The following is a 21,178-nucleotide window of genomic DNA, read 5'->3' as shown; positions in this document are numbered from 1 at the left end:
GAAATAAGGAAACACACACACACACACAAAGGAAACAAAAACAGAGCCAAGTAAAACAAAAAGCAAGAGAACAACCAGACAAACAGAAGTACCCCAAAACAAAATCAAACAATTAGAATCAAAACTAACAAAAACACAAAACCTAAAAACAAAACCAAAGCATTGTGCCAACTGAAAAATAAAGCAGAGACAAAACAAATAATGACTTTTTAGAAAAAGGGGAAAAAACACAGAACAACTGAAAAGTAAAGTATAAATGGAAATATACAAAAATAAATTAAAGAAGAAGAAACAAATAAGGGAAAAGAACACAGAACAACAGAAAAGCATAGTAAAAATAGAAATATATAAAATAATAAAAATTTAAAATGTTATAAAACACAAAGATCCCAAAAGACCAAATTAAAAAAAAATACAACAAACAAAAACAAAAAGCCAGAACCAACAACAGAATGAATCAAAACATAATAAAAATATTAGTAATAATTATGTTTCCTGGGGTCTCAGCTGTAAGTGTCCTTGCATACACTGTGAGCCACAGCCCACCTCTGCCTCCCCAAGAGGCCCTCCTCTGCCTCTGGGCTGGTCTCTGGACCTGCTGTGAGTCCTGTGAGGACCACTCAGACTCTGATCTTGCCCAGTTCCTGCGTGTGTTGCCCCCAAAGTCCACAGCTACCTGAGCTAGACTATTTTCATTTGTGGGAACACTCATTGTCTACTCAGATATTCCACAGATGCAGGATCTACCTAGCTGATTGCGGGGATTTAATCTGCAGCTTGTGGGGCTGATAGAAAGATTTTTGATCCTCTTCCTTAGTCGCCCCTTCCCTGGCGTTCAGCTTTGGTTTTATCCCCACCTTTGCATGTGGTCCACCCACAGGAGTCTGGTCCTGAGGCTGCCTTGGAGCTCTTGGGTCTGCCCCATTGAGGACAGGGTGCAGAGGTGGTACGATTTCTTGGATCACAGGAGCCCTGGCAATGTCAAATGCACAGGGAAGCCAGCAGTCACGGGCACAAGAGATTTGGCCCTAGTGAGGTCCTTTTCTGGTGCCCACCAGCAGACGCATGAGGGCCAGCCCTGAGGGGGCTTTTTCTATTGCTCTGCAGCCAGTGCATGAGAGCCAGACCTGAGAGGGCTTCTTTTATTGTCCGTCAACAGGCACCGGCGTGTGGGGAGAGAGAGGCTACAATAGTGGCTCCTCCCCCTGTGTGTGACTAAGCAGCAGTGCCCTGCTTCCCTGCTGCAGATTTCCTCCCTCCCATCCCCTCAGTCCATCTCCCCGCAGCCAATAGCAGTTCTCGCCCTGGGTCTGTTCTCTAATCCCCATGCTCCAGTTTCCAGCCCCCTTGCACACCTGTGAACACACTTCCCAGTCTGGGGCATATAGGGCCGTGGTATGGACTGTCTGTGTAGTTCTCACTCTGTCCCGTCTGCCACAGATCGGCCATTTCACCCACTTCCAACAGCATCAAATGCTTGCCTTCTGTCCCAGTCGATCTCCCCATCAGAGAGGGGGTTTCCCCGAATTCGGGATTCTCTCCTTTGCTTCAACTCCCTTGCCCTGGGGTGCACGTCCTGTCCTGCTTCCTCTCCTCCTCCTTCTCCCTTCTTTTTTCAGTCCTACTCAGTTACCCAGGGATCTTTATAATCCTTTCCAATGTCCGAGGTCGTCTTCTAGTGTTCAGCTGGTGTTCTGTGAGAACTGTTGCAGCTGTAGATGTATTCCTGATGCATCCGTGGAGAGAGATGAACTCCACGCCCTCCTACTCCTCCGCCATCTTAACTCTGCCTCCAGGTTCTAAGAACACAAGATATTGGAGGGGCACAATTCAGCCCCTAAAATTTCTGAAGATAACAAAACAAATATTAAGTTCAGTCTATTCTGCTACCATCCGCATTTCTTTAACAATTAGCGTAAACAAAATTGGTAAATGGGTCCATGTTGTCTGTGTAAACTAGAAGTCTTATTGGTTCAAGGAAATAAGCAATAGCACCTAAATGTAAAATCACAGAGATTGAAAAAAGGAATCTCTGGAGTGTACTACACTGGTTTCCACTTAAGCAAATGTTTTTCTCTTTGGTTTAGATGAGACCCTTGCTCTGATTTGGAAGAGCTCATTGCATTGTTCTCCCTGACCATTCTGTATTTTGTCCTTTTTCCAGAACTCAGCCTCCCCAACCCTTTATTAGTCCCCTCTCTTTCCATCAAGCTACCTCCACCATTTTTTAAATTAAGATATAATTGACATATATATTATAGGTAATTGACACTTAATAAACATATGATTTCAGGTGTACAACATAATGATTAAAAACTTGTGTATATTGTGAAATGATTACCACAATAAGTCTAGCTAATATCCATTACCACAGAGCTAAATTTTCTTCTTGTGGTGAGAACAAAGATCTATTTTCTTAGTAATTTGCACTGGTACAGTATTATGAACTATAGTCATCATGCTGTATATTAGGTCCCAAGTACTTACATATTATAACTGGAAGTTTTAACCTTTTACTTCACGCATTTCACCTGCTTCCCACCTCCCAACACTGGAAACCACCAATAAGTTCTCTTCATCTATGAGTTTGACTTCTTGGGGTACTTTTTTTTTCAGATTCCATATGTAAATGAGAACACAAGGTATTTGTATTTCCCTGTACTTGACTTTCACTTAGCATAATACCCTCGAGGTCCATCTGTATTGTTGCAAATGAAAATATTTCATTTTTATGACTGAATAGTTCTCCACTGTATATATATATACCACTTCCTCTTCATCAGTGGGCACTTAGGTTGCTTCCACGTCTTGGCAATTGTAAATGATGATGTGAAGAATGTGAGGGTGCAGACAGCATTTCACGTTAGTGTATTTGTTTCCTTTGGATAAATGCTCAGAAGTGGAACAGATGGATCCATGAAATAGTTCTATTTTTAAATTTGGGGGGAAACCTCCATACTGTTTGCCACAATGCCTACAGCAATTTGCGTTCCATCTAAAGGGCACAAGGATTCCCTTCTATCCATGTCCTTGCCAACACTTGTTAATTTTTTTCCAGTTTTATTGATGTATAATTGACATACACCACTATATACATATAAGGTGTACACTACTACAGTGGTTTGACTTACCTATATTGTGAAATGAACACCGCAGTAAATTTAGTCAGCATCCCTCATCTCATTAAGAAACAATAAAAAGAGGGAGCAAAAAAGAAAAAAAAAACTGTTTCTTTTTGCTTATTACAACTCTTTAGGATATAATTTCTGAACAAGATATATATATGGTATATATAGTGTTAACTATAATCACACTGCTGTACATCATATCCCTAGTACATATTTACCTTATAATGGAAGTTTGTCACTTTTGACCACTTAGATCCAGCTCCCCCTTCACTCAACCCCCTGTCTTTGGTAACCACAAATCACATCTCTTTATCTATAAGGAGTTTGGTGGTTACTATTGCTGTTGTGATGGTGGTGATGGTAGTTTTGTGGTTCCATATATAAGTGAGATCATACAGTATTTCTATTTCTCTGACTTGTATTATTTAGCCTAATATCCTCAAGGTCCATGCATGTTGCTGCAAATGGGAAGAGTTTCCTTCTATTTCAACGGAATACTTTTCCATTTGCGTATATACACCACATCTTCTTTATCCATTCATACATCCATGGATGCTTCAGTTGTTCCGTGTCTTGGCTATTATAAATAATACTTCTATGAACATGGGGGCGCTATTGTAAACAGAATATTTTTCATTTGTTTTTCAGATAATCATTGCTAGTGCATGGACACATTATTGAATTTTGTATGTTAATTTTGGGTCCTGCCACTTAATTCAGGTGGATGATTAGATCTAAGAATTTTTTGAATTCTCTATATGTAAAATACTGTCACCTGCAAATAGAGACTTGTTCTTCCTTTCCAATTCCGAGAACTTTTATTTCTTTCTGTACCCTTTTTTCTCTGGCTAGGACTCCCAATACTATGTTAAATACAAGTGGTGAGGGAGCATCCTTTTCTTGTGCCTGGTTTTAGAGGAAAAGCTTTCAGACTTTCACCACTGAGTATATTACATATGGACTTGTCATATATGGCCTTTATGTTGATGTGTGTTCCTTCTATATTGAATTTTCCAGTTTTTTTTCATCATGAAGAGATGTTGACTTTTGTCATTTTTTAAGATGATCATGTGCTTTTTTTCCCTTCCAATTTATTAATGTATTGTAGCACATTGATTGCTTTTTTTGTATGCTGAACCATCCTAGCATCCCAGGGATAAATCCCAATGGATCATGGAGAATGATCGTTTTAATGTGCTGATGAATTCAGTTTGCTAGTATTTAAGTAAGCATTTTTGTACCTATATTCATTGGGGATATTGGCCTGTACATTTCTGGTAGCATCCCTGTCTGGCTTTGGTATCGGGGTAATGCTGGCCTAAAAACATGAGATTGGTAGTGTTCCTTCTAAGATCTTTTGGAAGAGTTTGAGAAGAACTGGCGTTGCATCTTCTTTCAATGTTAGGTAACATTCGCCAGTGAAGACTTCTGGTCCTGGGCTTTTCTTCATTCAGAGGTTCTTCATTGCTGATTCAATCTGCTTCCTGGTCTGTTTAGATGTTCTGTTTCTTCATGAATCTGTCTTGGTGGGTTGTATGTTTCTACGAATTTCTTCTTTTCTTCCAGATGGCCAGTTTGTTGGTATACAGTGGCTCATAGTAGCCTGTTAGGTTCCTTTGTATTTTTGTGGTATCAGTTGTAATGTCTCATTTTTCACTTCTAATTGTGTTGATTTGGATCCTCTCTCTTTTTTTCCTTGGTTAGTCTAGCTAATGGTTTGTCAATTTTGCTTATCTTTTCAAAGGGCGAACTCTTAGTTTTGTTTATTCTTTCTATTGTTTTCTCGTTCTCTATTTCACTTATTTCTGCTGTAATCTTTATTATGTCCTTCCTCGTGCTAATTTTGGGCTCAGTTTATACTACTTTTTATACTTCCTTAAGGCAAGAGTTAGGGTTTTTTTTGAGATCTTTTGTTCTTAAAGTAGGCACTTATTGCCCTAAAATTCTCTGTTCAATCTGCTTTTGCTTTATCTCATAAATTTTGGTATGTTCTGTTCCTATTTCCATTTGTCTCTAGACATTTATTTCTCCTTTAATTTCTTCTTTGATCCATTGGTTGCTCAGAAGAGTGTTCATATCTATGCATTTGTGAATTTTCCCATTTTCTTCCAGCTATTGATCTCTAGTTTCATACCATGGTAGTCAGAGAAGATAGCTGGTGTGATTTATTTCTTCTTAAATTTGCTAATGTGGTCTCACACATGATCTATCCCAAAAAAATGTTTCATGATCGCTTGAGAAGGATGTGTATTCTGATGCTGTTGGATAGAATGTTCTATACATGTCTCCTAGGTAACTTTGGTCTCTAGTGTTGTTCAGATGCTCTCTTTGCTTATTGACTCACTGTCTGGATGACCTAAGCATTGTTGAGAATGGGGTATTAAATTCCCATTTATGATCAGGAGGTAGTTCTATTTTTAAACTTGGGGGGAACCTCGACAGTGTTTGCCACAGGGCCTTACAGCAATTTGCATTACCATCAACAGTGCACAGGTGTTCCTTCTCTCCACCTCCTGGCCAACACTTGTTAATTTTTTTCCAGTTTTATTGAGGTAAAATTGACATACACCACTATGCACATTTAAGGTATACACCATTACAATGGTTGGACTCACCTATATTGTGAAATGAACACAACAGTAAATTTAGTTAGCATCCCTCATCTCATTAAGAAACAATTAAGAGGAAGCAAAAACGAAAAACAGTTTTTTTTTCTTATGATAACTCTTTAGGATATACTTTTCTTAACAAGTTTTATATATATCACCCAAATGTGTTAACTATAGTCTCCTTCCTGTACATTGTATCCCTAGTACCTATTTATCTTATAACCAGAAGTTTGTCCCTTGTGACCACTTTGATCAAGCTCCCCCTTCCCCTAACCCCCGTCTGTGGTTACCACAAATCTCACCTCCTTTTCTGTGAGTTTGGCAGTTGCCGTTGTTGTTTTGTGGTTCCATGTATAAGTGAGATCATACAGTATTTCTCTTTCTCTGACTTGTATAATTTAGCATAATGCCCACAAGGTCCATCCATGTTGTTGGAAATGGCAAGATTTTTCTTCCTTTTAAATGGAGTAAAATTCCATTGGTACATACACCACATCTTCTTTATGCATTAACCCAGCCGTGGATGCTTCCGTTGTTCCCTGTCTTGGCTATTATGAATCATGCTGCTGTGAACATGGGGGTGCTGTTGTGAACGGAATCATTTTCTCCATTTCTTCTTCGGATCATCATTGTTAGTGCATGGACACATTACTGAATTTTGTTTGTTAATTTTGTGTCCTGCCATGTAACTCAGGTGGATGATTAGATCGAAGAATTTTTCAGATTTTCTCTATATAAGATACTGTCATCTACAAATAGAGACAGTTGTCCTTCTTTCCGATTCCAAGGCCTTTTATTTCTGTCGATAGCCTTATTTCTCTGACTAGGACTTCCAATACTGTGTTAAATACAAGTGGTGAGGAAACATCCTTTTCTTGTGCTTGATTTAGAAGAAAAGCTTTCATCCTTTCACCACTGTGTATGATATTACATATGGACTTGTCACATATGGCCTTTATGTTGAGGTGTGTTCCTTCTATACTGAATTTTCCAGAGTTTTTTTTTTTAATTCTCCAGGTTTTTTAAAATCATGAACAGTTGTTGGATTTTGTCAGTTTTTTTAGATCATGTGCTTTTTTTCCCCTTCCATTTTATTAATGTAATATAGCATATTGACTTATTTTTGTGTATGCTGAACCGTCCTTGCATCCCAGGGATAAATCCCAATGGATCATGGTGAACGACCCTTTTAACGTGCTGCTGAATTCAGTTTGCTCATATTTAATTAAGCAATTTTCAGCTATATTCATTGGGGACGTTGGCCTGTACATTTCTGGTAGCATCCCTGTCTGGTTTTGGTATCGGGGTAATGCTGGTCTCACAATATTAGTTTGGTAGCATTCATTGTAAGATTTTTTGGAAGAGTTCAGTTAGAATTGGCATTGAGTCTTCTTTAAATGTTAGGTAACATTCACCAGTAGAGCTGCTGATGTATAGCTATTCCTGCTGTTGTATTCTTTTTGGGTTTTTTTTTTTTGGCTACCATTTGCTTGAAATATCTTTTTCCATCTCTTCCCTCACAGTCTCCGTGTGTCTTTAAAGCAAATGTAAATCTCTTATTGGCAGCATATCATTTTTCCAAGTTTTTTATCCATTCAGCTATTTAATGTCTTTTGATTGGAGAATTTAATCCACGTATGTTTAAAGTCATTATTGATTGGAAATGACTTACTATTGCCATTTCCTTAATTTCTTCTTGCTGTGGTGTAGACTCATTCCTGGTTTCTTATCCTGTTGACTGTTTTTTTCTGATGTCTTTTGGAATCCGTATGCTTGACCTCTTTATCATGTTCTTTTGTGCAGTTACTATAGGTTTCTCCCTTTTGGTTATAATGAGTCTTACATAAAATATCTTAAAATTATAACAGCTTATTTTAAACTGGTAACAACTTAACTTTAATAGCACTCCTAAACTTTACACTTTCTCCTCCCCTCCACACTTTAGGTTATTGACGTTACAGTTTATATATTTTTTCTCTTCTGTTAATACTAACAAATTATTGTAGTAATTGTTATTTGAGTTATGATTATTGAGTTATTTTAACTTTTAACTTTTAAACTAGAGTTTAAGTGCATTAAGCACCTCCTTTTCATTGTTACAGAATCTAACTTTTTGACTATATACTTACCATTTCAGTTAGTTTTACACTACCTTCTTATTGTTTTATGACGTTAATTGGCCGCCTTTTACTTCCGTTCAGGGAACTCCCTTTAGCATTTCTTGTAAGCAGGTCTAGTGGTGACAAACTCCCTCCACTTATGTTTGTTTGGGAAAGTCTTTATCCATTTCTGAAGGACAGTTTTATCAGGTGTAGAATTCTAGGTTGATCAGGTTTTTGATTTCAGTATTTTGAACATACCATCCCATTCTCTCTAGGCCTGAAATTTTTCTGTTGAGAAATCTGCCTGTTACCTTATGGGGATTCCCTTGTATGTAACTTCTTTCTCTTGCCATTCTCAAAATTTTCTTTAATTTCTGCTAATTTAATAATGTGTTGTAGTGTAGCCTTATTCAGGTTCAACCTCTTTGAGGTCCTTTGTGACTCACAGATCTGGATGTCCATTTCTCTCCCCAGGTTTGGGAAGTTTTTGACCATTACTGCTTTAAATATAATTCCTGTCCCTTTCTCTTTTCCTTCTGAAATTTCCTTCTGCCATCATGCAGATATTGTTTCTTTTGATGGTGTCCCATAATTCCTGAAGGTTTTTTTCATTCCTTCCCCCCTCCCAACTCAATAATTTCCATGTCTTGCCTTCTAGATCACTGATTATTCTGCGTGGTCAAGTCTGCTTATGAACCTCTCAATTTAATTGCTCAGTTCAGTTATAGTATTTTCCTGCTCTAAGATTTCTGGATTTTTAAAAAATTTATTTATTTATGTTTGGCTGCCTTGGGTCTTCGTTGCTGCACGTGGGCTTTCTTTAGTTGCATTGAATGGGGGCTACTCTTTGTTGAGGTGTGCAGGCTTCTCATTACAGTGGCTTCTCTTGTTGTGGAGCAGGGCCTCTAGGTGCACAGGCTTCAGTAATTGTGGCTCGTGGGCTCTAGAGCGCAGGCTCAGTAGTTGTGGTGTGTGGGCTTAGTTGCTCCACGGCATGTGGGATCTTCCCAGACCAGGGCTCACACCCATGTCCCCTGCATTGGCAGGCGGATTCTTAACCACTGCACCACCAGGGAAGCCCTGGATTGTTTTTAGTGGTTTTCATGTCTTTGTTGAACTTATTTGTTCATGCATTGTTTTCCTAACTTGGTTTAGCTGTCTGTGTGTTTTTGTAGTTCACTGAACTGCTTTGAGGGTTAATTTGAATTATTTGTCTGATTATTCCTAGATCTTCATTTCTTTAGGGTTAACTTTTGGATCTGTATTAGTTTCCTTTGGTGGTGTCATGTTTACCTCCTTTTATGTGATCCTTGATTCCTTACATTGGAATCTGTGCATTTGAGTAAGTGGTCCTCTCTTCCAGACTTTACAGGTTCCCACTGTCAGAGAAAAGTTAATCACCGGTCAGCTCAGTCTGGGCTGCTGGGCATGTCTGCTGGTGATATTCTTGGGCAGGTGGTGCTTGCTATCTTGGTATATTTTTGGGTGTGACCGCTGCCAAGTTCTGAGGTTCAGGGGGTGGGTGCCACTGGCTGAAAACAGTTGCATAAAACTGCTGGCTTGATTCTCTGCTCAAGTGAGGCTAGAGGATGGGCTCTGCAGTTACCTGGGTTCTCTGGTCAGGCTTACTAGGCAGTCAGGATTGGGTACTATACACAGCAAAGGTGAACCTATTAGCTTCCCTGCTCCGGCAGGATAGCAGGACTGATCTCAGGGCCTGCACAGCTTGTTTTCTGGAGACCCGAATCAGGTGACTATGTACTGAATTCCCTGGTCAGGTGGGGCCAATGGTTTTATTCTGCAAAAACCATGGGATGTGCTCTCTGTGTCAAGCTCTACGGCAAGCATGGCTGTTGGATGGGCTCTACAGCTTCCGTGTGCTCTAGTTAGGTTCCCTTTGGGTAGGCTGAAGGCTGTATTCAGGAATTGGTGGGGCTGCAAATGTTTCTCTGTTGGGGCACAGTGGGAGACCCAACCGCAAGGCCAGTAAGGCTCTTTGTGGTCTTGACTCAAGTTATCCTGTGCCCCAAGTTCTCTGGCTGAACAGGGCCACTGGATTGCTCTACAGACTATCAACTCTGCCTACTGATCCTCTACTTGTGCTGCTGGGCTGTGCAGCTTCCAGGCATTCATGCCAGCCTTTCTGGTTAGGCAGGGCCAAGAGCTACACCCAACCTGCCAGCTGGCCTGTGGCTAAGCCCCCCTGCCTGGATTGGGGCAGAACAGGTTCCACAACTACTGAGGCTCTTCATTTGAGGGCCTGAATCAGATAGACATGTACCTGCCAAGTTCCTGGTCAGATTGCTCCACTGACTTGGTTCTGCAGATAAGCAAAGCTGCTCTTGGCACTTGGGCACTGCAGGTATGAACTCAATCTCTCAAGATCTGAATGCTGATGATTTTAAGCCTCTCCGCCTTCTCCATCACAGTCAGATTCCCAGTGGTCAACCCCTGAAGCTTCTCCTGCACCCTCCATTGGAGACCAGAATAGCAGCTCCCACAAAGCAACCCACAGTGCTGGGTGTCACCTGGCCTCTTTTTTTTTCCACAACAGGCTCACAGCAAGGTGCTGCTCCAGCCTGCGGCGGGCGGGGGGCGGGACGGGATGACAGTGCAATCAGTGTGTATCCACTCCTCTTAACCATCTAATGTGGTCTGTCTTGGTCTCTGTGGCACTGGGAGATGCTTAAGCCTCATCTCCATGGCCTGGAATTCCCTCAGTGGCAGCTTGTCCATGAATAGTTGTTAGCTGGCCTTCTTGTGAGAGGGAGGAAAGTCAGGAACAACCTATGTTGCTACCTTGGTGACATCACTCTCTCTAAAATACCTTAGTATATGCAGAATGAGTCAGGATTTGTATTACAGCAGTGGTTTTCAAAGTGTGGTCCCTGAAGCAGCCATAAGTATTTTTACAGTATTTAAAAACGTATGTGGTCAGTACCTTGCTTGAAGACTAGCTTAACAATAATGACATCTCTGGCTTTTATCCTAAAAATACTAGAAGGTAAACCTAGTTTATGGTTTTTCAATTTTGGGAGTTAGAATAACCAGTTATCACAAATATATTTTCATACCAGCAGCAAAGCCAAAGCAGCCCTCTCAAACTAAAATGAAAAGTAAGGCATAAAATAGTTTCCCTTAAACATAATATTGTAAAGTTAAAAGTATACTAGGGCAAAGTCCTCATGCCACTATTTGAATTCAGTTAAATTCAAAAAATAATAAGTGATTTACCCATAACTTCCTGAAGCAAATATTCAGGACGTTTTGGAAGAGAATGGTTTACGAAGTTACACATTGCATTTGACTTCTATCTCTGTAAGTTGTTTGCTGGGATGATCCTGGATAAGTAGCTTAATCTGATTTGGTTATGTCATCTATAAAAATAAGTGCCTACTCCATTGCCTAACTAACAATAGGTACTTATCACATAAATGTTAGCTTCTCTTCCCTTTCTTACTGCTTTAAATCCTTAAAATGAGGTCACTTTATGGATAGTTCCAAAGATTTCCTTCATCCTTAAATTTTTTAATTTCCTTATAATGACCTTTGCCAATTTTGTTTCTGTTGCCATTTTTTCCCCTCTTCCAGTTAATTCTGAAACAAAGTATAAATTTAACAGGGCTTTTCCTGGGCCCTAAACCGCATTTTTCTTGTCTATTGAAAACTATTAATAGTTTGTCTTTTGGCAAGTAAATCCCCAAATCAATATCCTACTGTCTTTTGGCATGTATCCCTTCCCCCACCAAAACAAAAGAGAAATCCCTCGTCTGGAGATCATAGGCTCAGAATAGCAAAGAGTAATGAGTAAATTTTTTTTTTTTTTTTTTACAAGAAAAGATACTCCTGCAGGTCAAGGGTAAATTAAACTCCCCACTGGAGAGGTTTCCTTATGAACACAGGCCTTAACTTCCTGCCTATTACTGCCAATGTATCCTCTCCCCCAAATATTCTGAGTTCTTTAACCTTGAAGTTAAACTCTGGTACACAGTCGACCCTTGAACAACACGGGTTTGCACTGTGCAGGTTCACTTATACACCGACTGTTTTTCAATAAATAAGCAGAACAGTATTACATAATCAGTGGTTCGATGATCTCTGATGTGGAATTATGGATATGGAGGGCTAACTGTAAAGTTGTACGTGGACTTGAGACTGTACAGAGGGTCAGCTCCCCTAAACCCTCATTGTTCAAGGGTCAACTGTATTTGAATGTTATAGTTCCACTTGAAAGATGGTGTTTCAAGCTGCTATTACATAATTCTTGGCATCCAGTAGCCAGTTGAGACAAAAAGGAATATGGGTCCTTCTAATATAATATGAATATGATTAGCATTAAAAAAAAATCACTTGGGATATAAGTCGAGGTATTTTTTATTTATGACATATGTACATACGTACAAAATTGGCTTTCCAATACATCATCCTGCATAGTATCTTAAAAAACAATACCATGTTCTGGGAGTAAAAATCTAAGTTTCTTAATTTATGTATAACCTAACATCTTTTAGAACACAGAATATTACCAATTTGGCTTCACAGAACACAAACTCCTGTTTAGAATTTTTTCTAGCCAAGGAACAAAATAAATTCAACATCTTAAATTAATTTAGCTGACCCTGAGTATATTACTAATTTGCATAACTTGAATTAATGTATATAATACACTTTCATCTGTACTGTTATCTACTTGTATTTATCATACTACCATTTTGTCTATATCCATTCATCTCAATTTTCTACCTCATTAATCCTTGAGAGAAAGAACAAAGAATGGGGAAGTAATAATAGGAGATTCAGAGGAGAAAACTACAGGTATTAGCTCAAACTTTTCCACCCAGAAGTCTGGGGCCCAGCTCTAAGTCCAGGGTTACCTGATAAACTTAATAACAGGACGATATTGATCTGAGTAATCTGAGTACCTTCTGTCAATTGAGGCTGATGTAAAATTACTCTTCCTGCATTTCTTCCTGTTCTCTTTCACAACACTTAATTAAAAAGTATACAAACTGAGCTTCCCTGGTGGTGCAGTGGTTGAGAGTCCGCCTGCCGATGCAGGGGACACGGGTTCGTGCCCCGGTCTGGGAGGGTCCCACGTGCCGCGGAGCGGCTGGGCCCGTGGGCCATGGCCGCTGAGGCTTGCGCATCCGGAGCCTGTGCTCCGCAACGGGAGAGGCCATAGAGGTGAGGGGCCTGCGTACCGCCAAAAAAAAAAGTATACAACTTATCAAATTCAGTAAGTAGTTCTGGGAGCACTTCAAAAGAAAAGAAAACACAAACGAGACCAAGATAGTAGTGGCAAAGAACTGTGTTAAAGATAGGTTGTCCCAAGATGCTTGAGGGTAAAACTCCCCAGCTCAACGCTCCCAAAAAATGCTAGTGCAAGAATTATAAGGAAACAAGCAAGAAAAGAACAGGGCAGCTGGATGATTGGTGAAGGGAGCCGTGGCCTTAGGTTGATGACCAGCATATCTCATGCCAAAATACCAACAGTAAAAGACCTCCTGGCTCACGCTGCCCTGGTGTGTGAGAGGTAATGAGTTACTTTTCTTGCCCCTTGTACAAGAGGGAAAGCCAAGAATGAAAAAGTAAACAAAAGGCTGGGAAAGTTGACTGTGGAGTCAGTCATGCACTGATGCCTTTCAAAGATAACTCTGGGCCAAAGAAGGAATAAGGGGCCAGAACGAGATCATGTATTTATCTTTTCCATCTGCCCTTCCCTACTCCTCACCCACTCACAGAGAGCAGAGGGTGCAAATTACCTGGTGCAGGGAAATCATTTGCACCCAAACCACAGAATAACTCTGCCATTGCTGTTTGGGGATTCGAAGAAAACTGTCCTCTAATGGGATGTCAATGTTAATGATTCTACGAAAACCACCCTCAAAAACATAAACTAAGATATTTGAGACTTCGTAAAATAAAAAGAAAATTTTATCTTTAGGATCTGTAAAATTTCCCTATAATAGGGAAAAAAGCAGAAGTATGAACTATGGACATATGTTGCTTCATTTCTAACAGTGATGTGTCATCAGGCCAGTGCCATGATAAAGGGTAGCTTTTTAAAATAAAGGATAAAAACAAATGGTAGAGAAAGGCTTCTCTTATTCACGAAAGACGGAGAAAACATGAGATGAAGTGTTCCATAAATACCAATAAAAAGGGAATATAAGTATTCCTGTGTCCCTATTATGCTATAGCAACCAGCTACATCTCTCTTCTTTCTCTCATTACTTTTAATGACACAGAAGACTGAATGACAACTATATAGTGCATAGAAATTAACACAGATGGAAAATTAGTAATCTCATCCTCAGGTAAAAAAAATAGAAATCAAACAAGTACTTGAAATATTAATACAAAGCAAACATGACATGAAATGACAGCACAGGATGACAGCTCCAATACCTTAAAAGATTTTATAAGATTGTGCTGATTCTTTTACATCTAAAGAACTATATAGAAGAGTAAATAAAAATTAAATTACGCTTATATAAGAAACTATCTTCAAAAAGTTATTTGAACTTTCATATATAGAGTTCAAAAGTATATGATGAACTATTTTTGATTTGTATAATTCCCAAAATGGTAAAATATATTATCTGGGGGAAAAAGAAGCTTTCATTAAATACAAACATAATGGACTAAATAAACCAGGTTCACTATAAAACAGTTTCTTGGAAAACTTCCCATAAAAAGTAAAGGCAGAATGGCACGAAGTTAGAAAAGCTGTGTTTAAGGCAAACTAAATAAGTAACCTTAAAGTAAGTCATGTGATCCCATGAACAACAAAGTAATTTCCTCTCAAAAATTTCTCTATTACAGTTGGAGAAATGAATTAAAGCAGAAATAATGGCTGTTGTCAGAGTTACCTGGAAGCACTGAATACCATTATGCAAAAAACCCCAAATGCTTCTAATTTAAATATGCTTGACTCATTTGCCCATTAGTTGTCAGAGCAATGAAAAAAAAATGCATTATCCCAGTGTTCATCGTACAGTATGAATGTGAAATGCTGAAACATTAAAAAAAAAAAAGAAGAAGAATTTTTCAGGCTATGTGTATAACATGATAACCAAAAAGAAAATGATCGATTCTGTTATTCTGGCCTATGTTAAAAATAGGCATAGACAAGTGCACCATCTCCCTACAAGTAGGTGTCTTAGAGTCTCTTGTTGAGCACATGGCTTAGCATCAGACCTGTGATCACATGGACACACGAAAAGCTTCCAAGACGGACAGGGAAGAGATTAATCATGAATTAAAAGAAACAACGCTTTTAAACAGTGTTCGGTAAACATGTTCTTTAGTCAATTATTTCTTAAAAAAAAAATAATCAAGTACATATCATTAAGTTAAATATCTTAGCACATGAATTTGCACCTTATAAATCTGGTGTATCAAACTGTCCTATAAAAATATTCATATATTTTTTGAAAACTATGGTACGTGCAATTATATAATCAGAAAAAGGATCTGTTTCTTTTCATCTACTGGAATGACACCATGCCTTTCTAAGAAAAAAACTGCAGCCTACAGGAAAATGATCAAAACAGCTGGACTGACTGAAGTTGTCCAGTTTAAGGGACTGTCTCTTCTCCACCAGCAGCTCAAAGTTAGCAAGTGTCAGTATCCCAGGCCAGCCTTCTCACATGGTCCCGGGGGACAGGCGCTGTTTATACATGCCTGCTACTGCTTTGGCTGCACTGTAGATCATCTGCCGACGAGACATGCCAGTGAAAGTCATATGCCAATCAGTCCGGCTGACATTGAGTAAGCTCTTCTCCAGGACTTCGCCCACTGTCACCAAAAGGCCCGACCACCTCAGACTGTAGTCCTGGGGAGTTAGACTTTGAGCCTAAGGAAAAAAGAAATCGATATTTTAATACATTAAAAAACATCACTGGAAGTAGTTATGTCATAAGTGACATTTCAAAGTCTCTCAGGTTACTTCTCATAGAGATTATGACAGACCCTGAGAAACACGGCTATGCTGCCAAATGTATGAAGTTACAAGGCTACAAAAAAAACACAAAACAATATTGCACACATGGACGTGATTTACAATGTCCACACTAAGCTCATTTTGTTGTTTAAATACAATCTAAGTCTTAAAGCTAATGACTCTATCTAACAGAGCTCAGTGTCAGAGGGCCTAAGTGTCAGTTCTATATTCAGTGTCATTTTAGGTTAATAAGATTAGTGCTAAAATAGAAATGTTACTTTTATCTTTTTACAGTAATAAAATTCCTTACAATTACAAGAAAGAGAGATAATACTGCATATTAAGGCTTCAACCCTATCAGAAAAGAATTGTTAAATTAATCTGCAGAAGAGTATTCCTGGAAGCTTCATTTATGTGTGAATAAGTTAGTACCAATATATATCAAATAACATCCAGTCCAGGAGAGAGCATCAACCACTGTTACATCACTTGTACTCGACCCAGCCTACATCTGCTCCGTGGCAATCATTTATTCACCTACACAGGAATGAAAAAATAAACTCACTGCCTGATATCCAAGAATGATATAGTTTTTTGGCTTTAGGGTGGTAAGTATAGTCCAGAGGAGTATATCCATATGTAGAAAGGATCCATGCAGTGATTCCCAAATGTGCTATATATTACAATCACCTGAGATGCATTTTTTTTTTTTTTTTTTAACAAAACCACTTTTCATGCTCCACCTAAGACCAGTGAATTGGAAACTCACAGATGGTTCCAAGAGAAAGAGCACAATACTTATAAAATAGTTTCTGAGAAATTTTGCTGGGGAGCCTGCTCTGTCTTCCCTTCCACAGGGTACACTGCACTATCGGTATTCTGTTTTAAAGAGAGACAGTAGATAAACCACTGTGTTTCTCAAATGCGATGTGCACATGAAGCATCTGGGGAGCTTCTACAGTTGCAGATCCTAATTCCACAGCCTTAGGTTAGGGCCCAAGAGTACTTTTTTTTTAAGACTAAATGGGCAATGCACAAATCCTTTTTTTCCAGTTTTGAGATAAAACTGACATATATCACTATTTAAGTTTAAGATGTACACCACAATGGTTTCACTTACATTTATTGTGAAATGATTACCATGATAATGACCCCATATTCAGATACAATAAAAAGAAGCAAAAAAAGAAAAAAACCTTTTTTCTTTATGACAAGACCTCTTAAGATCTACTCTCTTAACAACTTTCATATAGCATACAATAGTGTTAACTACAGTCACCATCCTATACATCATATCCTCAGTACTTATTTCTCCCGTAACTGGAAGTCTGTACCTTATGACCACCTTTCTCCTACCACCCTTCCTCAAGCGTGCATTTTTAACAAGTTCCCAGGTGATGATTATGATGCTAGGCCTAGGATCATACTTTTGAGGATCAAAATACTTGACATTATCAGCTAACATCTAGAAACTGGGTTTTTAATTGGGGGAGGAGGGATCATTTATATTTGTTCAACCAGCATAAACTGTATAAAAATTTTTCCTGATTTTCACTAATATATTGATATATGCTGATTATAATCCCCTTAAGGGCTGATTTCTAGTCTCTTAAATTCTCTTAAAGAATTTCAACTACAAGGGAACATAGAATTGAACATCTTGCAGTGGATAAAACAAGAAACAGCATAGAACTGAAGAGCAAGGACAAGAGGAAGGAATCTCAATACCTATACTTTTGTATCTCAACTTTGTACCTTGTGAAAGAAATGAAATGACAGAAATGGCAAAACAAAAAGCAAACGACACTCTTTGAATACCACTGTTCACAGTTAACCACATTAAGAGCCTGTGTATACTTTTCCAGGCATTTTTGTCCTATTCATTTATATACATTTTAAAGTATATATGGGTATACGTGTGTGTATATATATGGATACTACATGCAGTTTATTTTCACTTAGCAATGTCATAGAAGAATTTGAATATTAGTATATATAGTTTTATTAGTATATATACTTTTGATGCTTTGTTCCTTGAGCATGATGTCTGTTTCTTTCCAATATATATTTTTAAAAACAGAATAAAAATTGTCCTTGCAGTGATCAGACATCTAGCAAGAGTCACCAACGTTTTCTGAAAAGGGTCACGTAGTAAATATCTTAGGCTTTGTGGGCCAGACAGTCTCTATAGCAACTACTCAATTCTCCTGCTATAGCAAAAAAGCAGCTATAAACAGTATGTAAACAAACGGGCCCAAGTATGTTCTTTACAAAAAAAAACTTCTTTACAAAAACAGGGGTCAGGCCAGATTTGGCTGTAAGACTTTTTTCTTTTTTTTTTTCTTGTGCTAGTCCCTGATTTCAAGCAATGTTAAGAATGACAGTGACAGAAGCAGCCTTACAATTACAAGGTTCCTAATGTTTTACCATTAGATCTGATTTTTGCTTTGACTTTCCAGTATACACATACCCTTCTAATCCTAATTAGCTAAGAGTTATTAGCACGGTTGTAATTTCTTTTTTTTTTCTTTTTAATTTTTATTGGAGTGTAATTGATTTACAACATTGTGTTAGTTTCAGGTGTACAGTGAAGTGAATCAGTTATACATGTATCCACTCTTTTTTAGATTCCTTTCCATTATAGGCCATTAGAGAGTACTGAATAGAGTTCCCTGTGGTATACAGTAGGTTCTTATTTTAGTTATCTATTTCATATATAGTAGTGTTTATATGTCAATCCCAATCTCCCAATTTATCCCTTCCCCCCTACCCCCCCTTGGTAACCGTAAGTTTGTTTTCTACATCTGTGACTGTTTCTGTTGTAAATATGTTCCTTTGTACCCTTTTTGTATATTCCACATACAAGCTATATCATATGATATTTTTCTTTCTCTGTCTTACTTAGTATGACAATCTCTAGGTCCATCCATGTTGCTGCAAATGGCATTATTTTGATCTTTTTTATGGCTGCATAATATTCCATTGCATACATGTACCACATCTTCTTTATCCATTCATCTATCAATGGACATTTAGATTGCTTCCATGTCCTGGCTATTATAAATAGTGCTGCAATGAACATTGAGGTGCATGTATCTTTTCAAATTATGGTTTGCTTCCGGATATATGCCCAAGAGTGGATTGCTGGATCATATATTAGCTCTATTTTTAGTTTTTTAAGGAACCTCAACATTATTCTCCATGTGGCTGTACTAATTTACATTCCCACCAACAGTGTAGGAGGGTTTCCTTTTCTCCACACCCTCTCCAGCATTTATTATTTGCAGTCTTTTTGATGATGGCCATTCTGACTGGTGTGAGGTGGAACCTCACTGTAGTTTTGATTTGCATTTCTCTAATGATTAATGATGTTGGGCATCTTTTCATGTGCTTTTTAGCCATCTGTATGTCTTCTTTGTAGAAATGTCTATTTGGGTCTTCTGCCCATTTTTTTTGATTGGGGTTTTTTTTGTTTTATATTGAGCTGCATGAACTGTCTGTATATTTTGGAGATTAATCCTTTGTCGGCTGCTTCATTTGCAAATACCTTCTCGCATTCTGAGGGCTGTCTATTCATTTTGTTTATGGTTTCCTTTGCTGTGCAAAAGCTTTTAAGTTTAATTAGGTCCCATTTGTTTATTTTTGATTTTATTTCCATTACTCTAAGAGGTGGATTGAAAAAGATCTTGCTGTGATTTATGTCAAAGAGTGTTCTGCCTGTTTTCCTCTAAGAGTTTTATAGTATACGGTCTTACATTTAGGTCTTTAATCCATTTTGAGTTTATTTTTGTGTATGGTGTTAGAGAATGTTCTAATTTCATTCTTTTACATGTAGCTGTCCAGTTTTCCCAGCACCACTTACTGAAGAGACTGTCTTCTCCATTGTATATCCTTGCCGCCTTTGGCATAGATTAGTTGACCATAGGTGCATGGGTTTATCTCTGGGCTTTCTATCCTGTTCCATTGATCTATATTTCTGTTTTTGTGCCAGTACCATACTGTCTTGATTACTGTAGCTTTGTAATATAGTCTGAAGTCAGACAGCCTGATTCCTCCAGCTCCGTTTTTCTTTCTCGAGATTGCTTTGGCTATTTGGGGTCTTTTGTGTCTCCACACAAATTGTAAAATTTTTTGTTCTAATTCTGTGAAAAATGCCATTGGTAATTTGATAGGGATTGCATTAAATCTGTAGATTGCTTTGGGTAGTATAGTCATTTTCACAATATTGATTCTTCCAATCCAAGAACATGGTATATCTCTCCACCTGTTCGTGTAATCTTTGATTTCTTTCATCAGTATCTTACAGTTTTCTGAGTACACGTCTTTTACCTCATTAGGTAGGTTTATTCCTAGGTATTTTATTCTTTTTGATGCGATGGTAAATGGGGTTGTTTCCTTAATTTCTCTTTCTGACCTTTCATTGTTAGTGTATAGGAATACAAGAGATTCCTGTGTATTAATTTTGTATCCTGCATCTTTACCAAATTCTTTGATTAGCTCTAGTAGTTTTCTGGTAGCATCTTTAGGATTTTGTATGTATAGTATCATGTCATCTGCAAACAGTGACAGTTTTACTTCTTCTCTTCCAATTTGGATTCCTTTTATTTCTTTTACTTCTCTGATTGCCGTGGCTAGGACTTCCAAAACTATGTTGAATAACAGTCGTGAGAATGGACATCCTTGTCTTGTTCCTGATCTTAGAGGAAATGCTTTCAGTTTTTCACCGTTGAGAATGATGTTTGCTGTGGGTTTGTCGTATATGGCCTTTATTATGTTGAGGTAGGTTCCCTCTATGCCCACTTTCTGGAGTTTTTATCATAAGCAGGTGTTGAATTTTGTCAAAAGCTTTTTCTGCATCTATTGAGATGATCATATGGTTTTTATTCTTCAGCTTGTTAATGTGATGTATCACACTGATTTGTGGAAACTGAAAAAACCTTGCATCCCTGGATAAATCCCACTTGATCATGGTGTATAATCCTTTTAATGTGTTGTTTGATTCTGTTTCCTAGTATTTTGTTTAGGATATTTGTGTCTATGTTCATCACTGATATCGGCCTGTAATTTTCTTTTTTTTGTGATAACTTTGTCTGGTTTTGGTAGCAGGGTGATGGTGGCCTTGTAGAATAAGCTTAGGAGTGTTCTTTCCTCTGCAATTTTTTGGAAGAGTTTCAGAAGGGTAGGTGTCAACTATTCTCTGAATGTTTGATAGAATTCACCTGTGAAGCCATCTGGTCCTGGCCTTTTGTTTGCTGTTAGATTTTTAATCACAGTTTCAACTTCAGTACTTGTGAGTCATATTTTCTATTTCTTCCTGGTTCAGTTTTGGAAGGCTATACCTTTCTTATCTGTCCATTTTTTCTAGGTTGTCCATTTTATTGGCATATAGTTGCT

General features: G+C 38.2%; 1 protein-coding gene across 1 annotated transcript in view; it reads right to left on the bottom strand.

Moving 5' to 3' along the window:
- Nucleotides 1-14,825: 14,825 nt before the first annotated feature.
- The window catches only part of PRRC1 (proline rich coiled-coil 1), a 36,526-nt gene continuing 30,173 nt past the window's right edge, over nt 14,826-21,178 (bottom strand). The window contains exon 8 of the mRNA XM_065874848.1: nt 14,826-15,697. Coding sequence (XP_065730920.1) covers nt 15,488-15,697 — 210 coding nt within the window. The 3' untranslated portion in view covers nt 14,826-15,487. The remainder of the gene's footprint in view (nt 15,698-21,178) is intronic.

This window comes from Phocoena phocoena, chromosome 3 (assembly GCF_963924675.1).
Source record: "Phocoena phocoena chromosome 3, mPhoPho1.1, whole genome shotgun sequence".
Lineage (NCBI taxonomy): Eukaryota > Metazoa > Chordata > Mammalia > Artiodactyla > Phocoenidae > Phocoena > Phocoena phocoena.
This window is presented reverse-complemented; position numbering and strand designations above follow the sequence as displayed.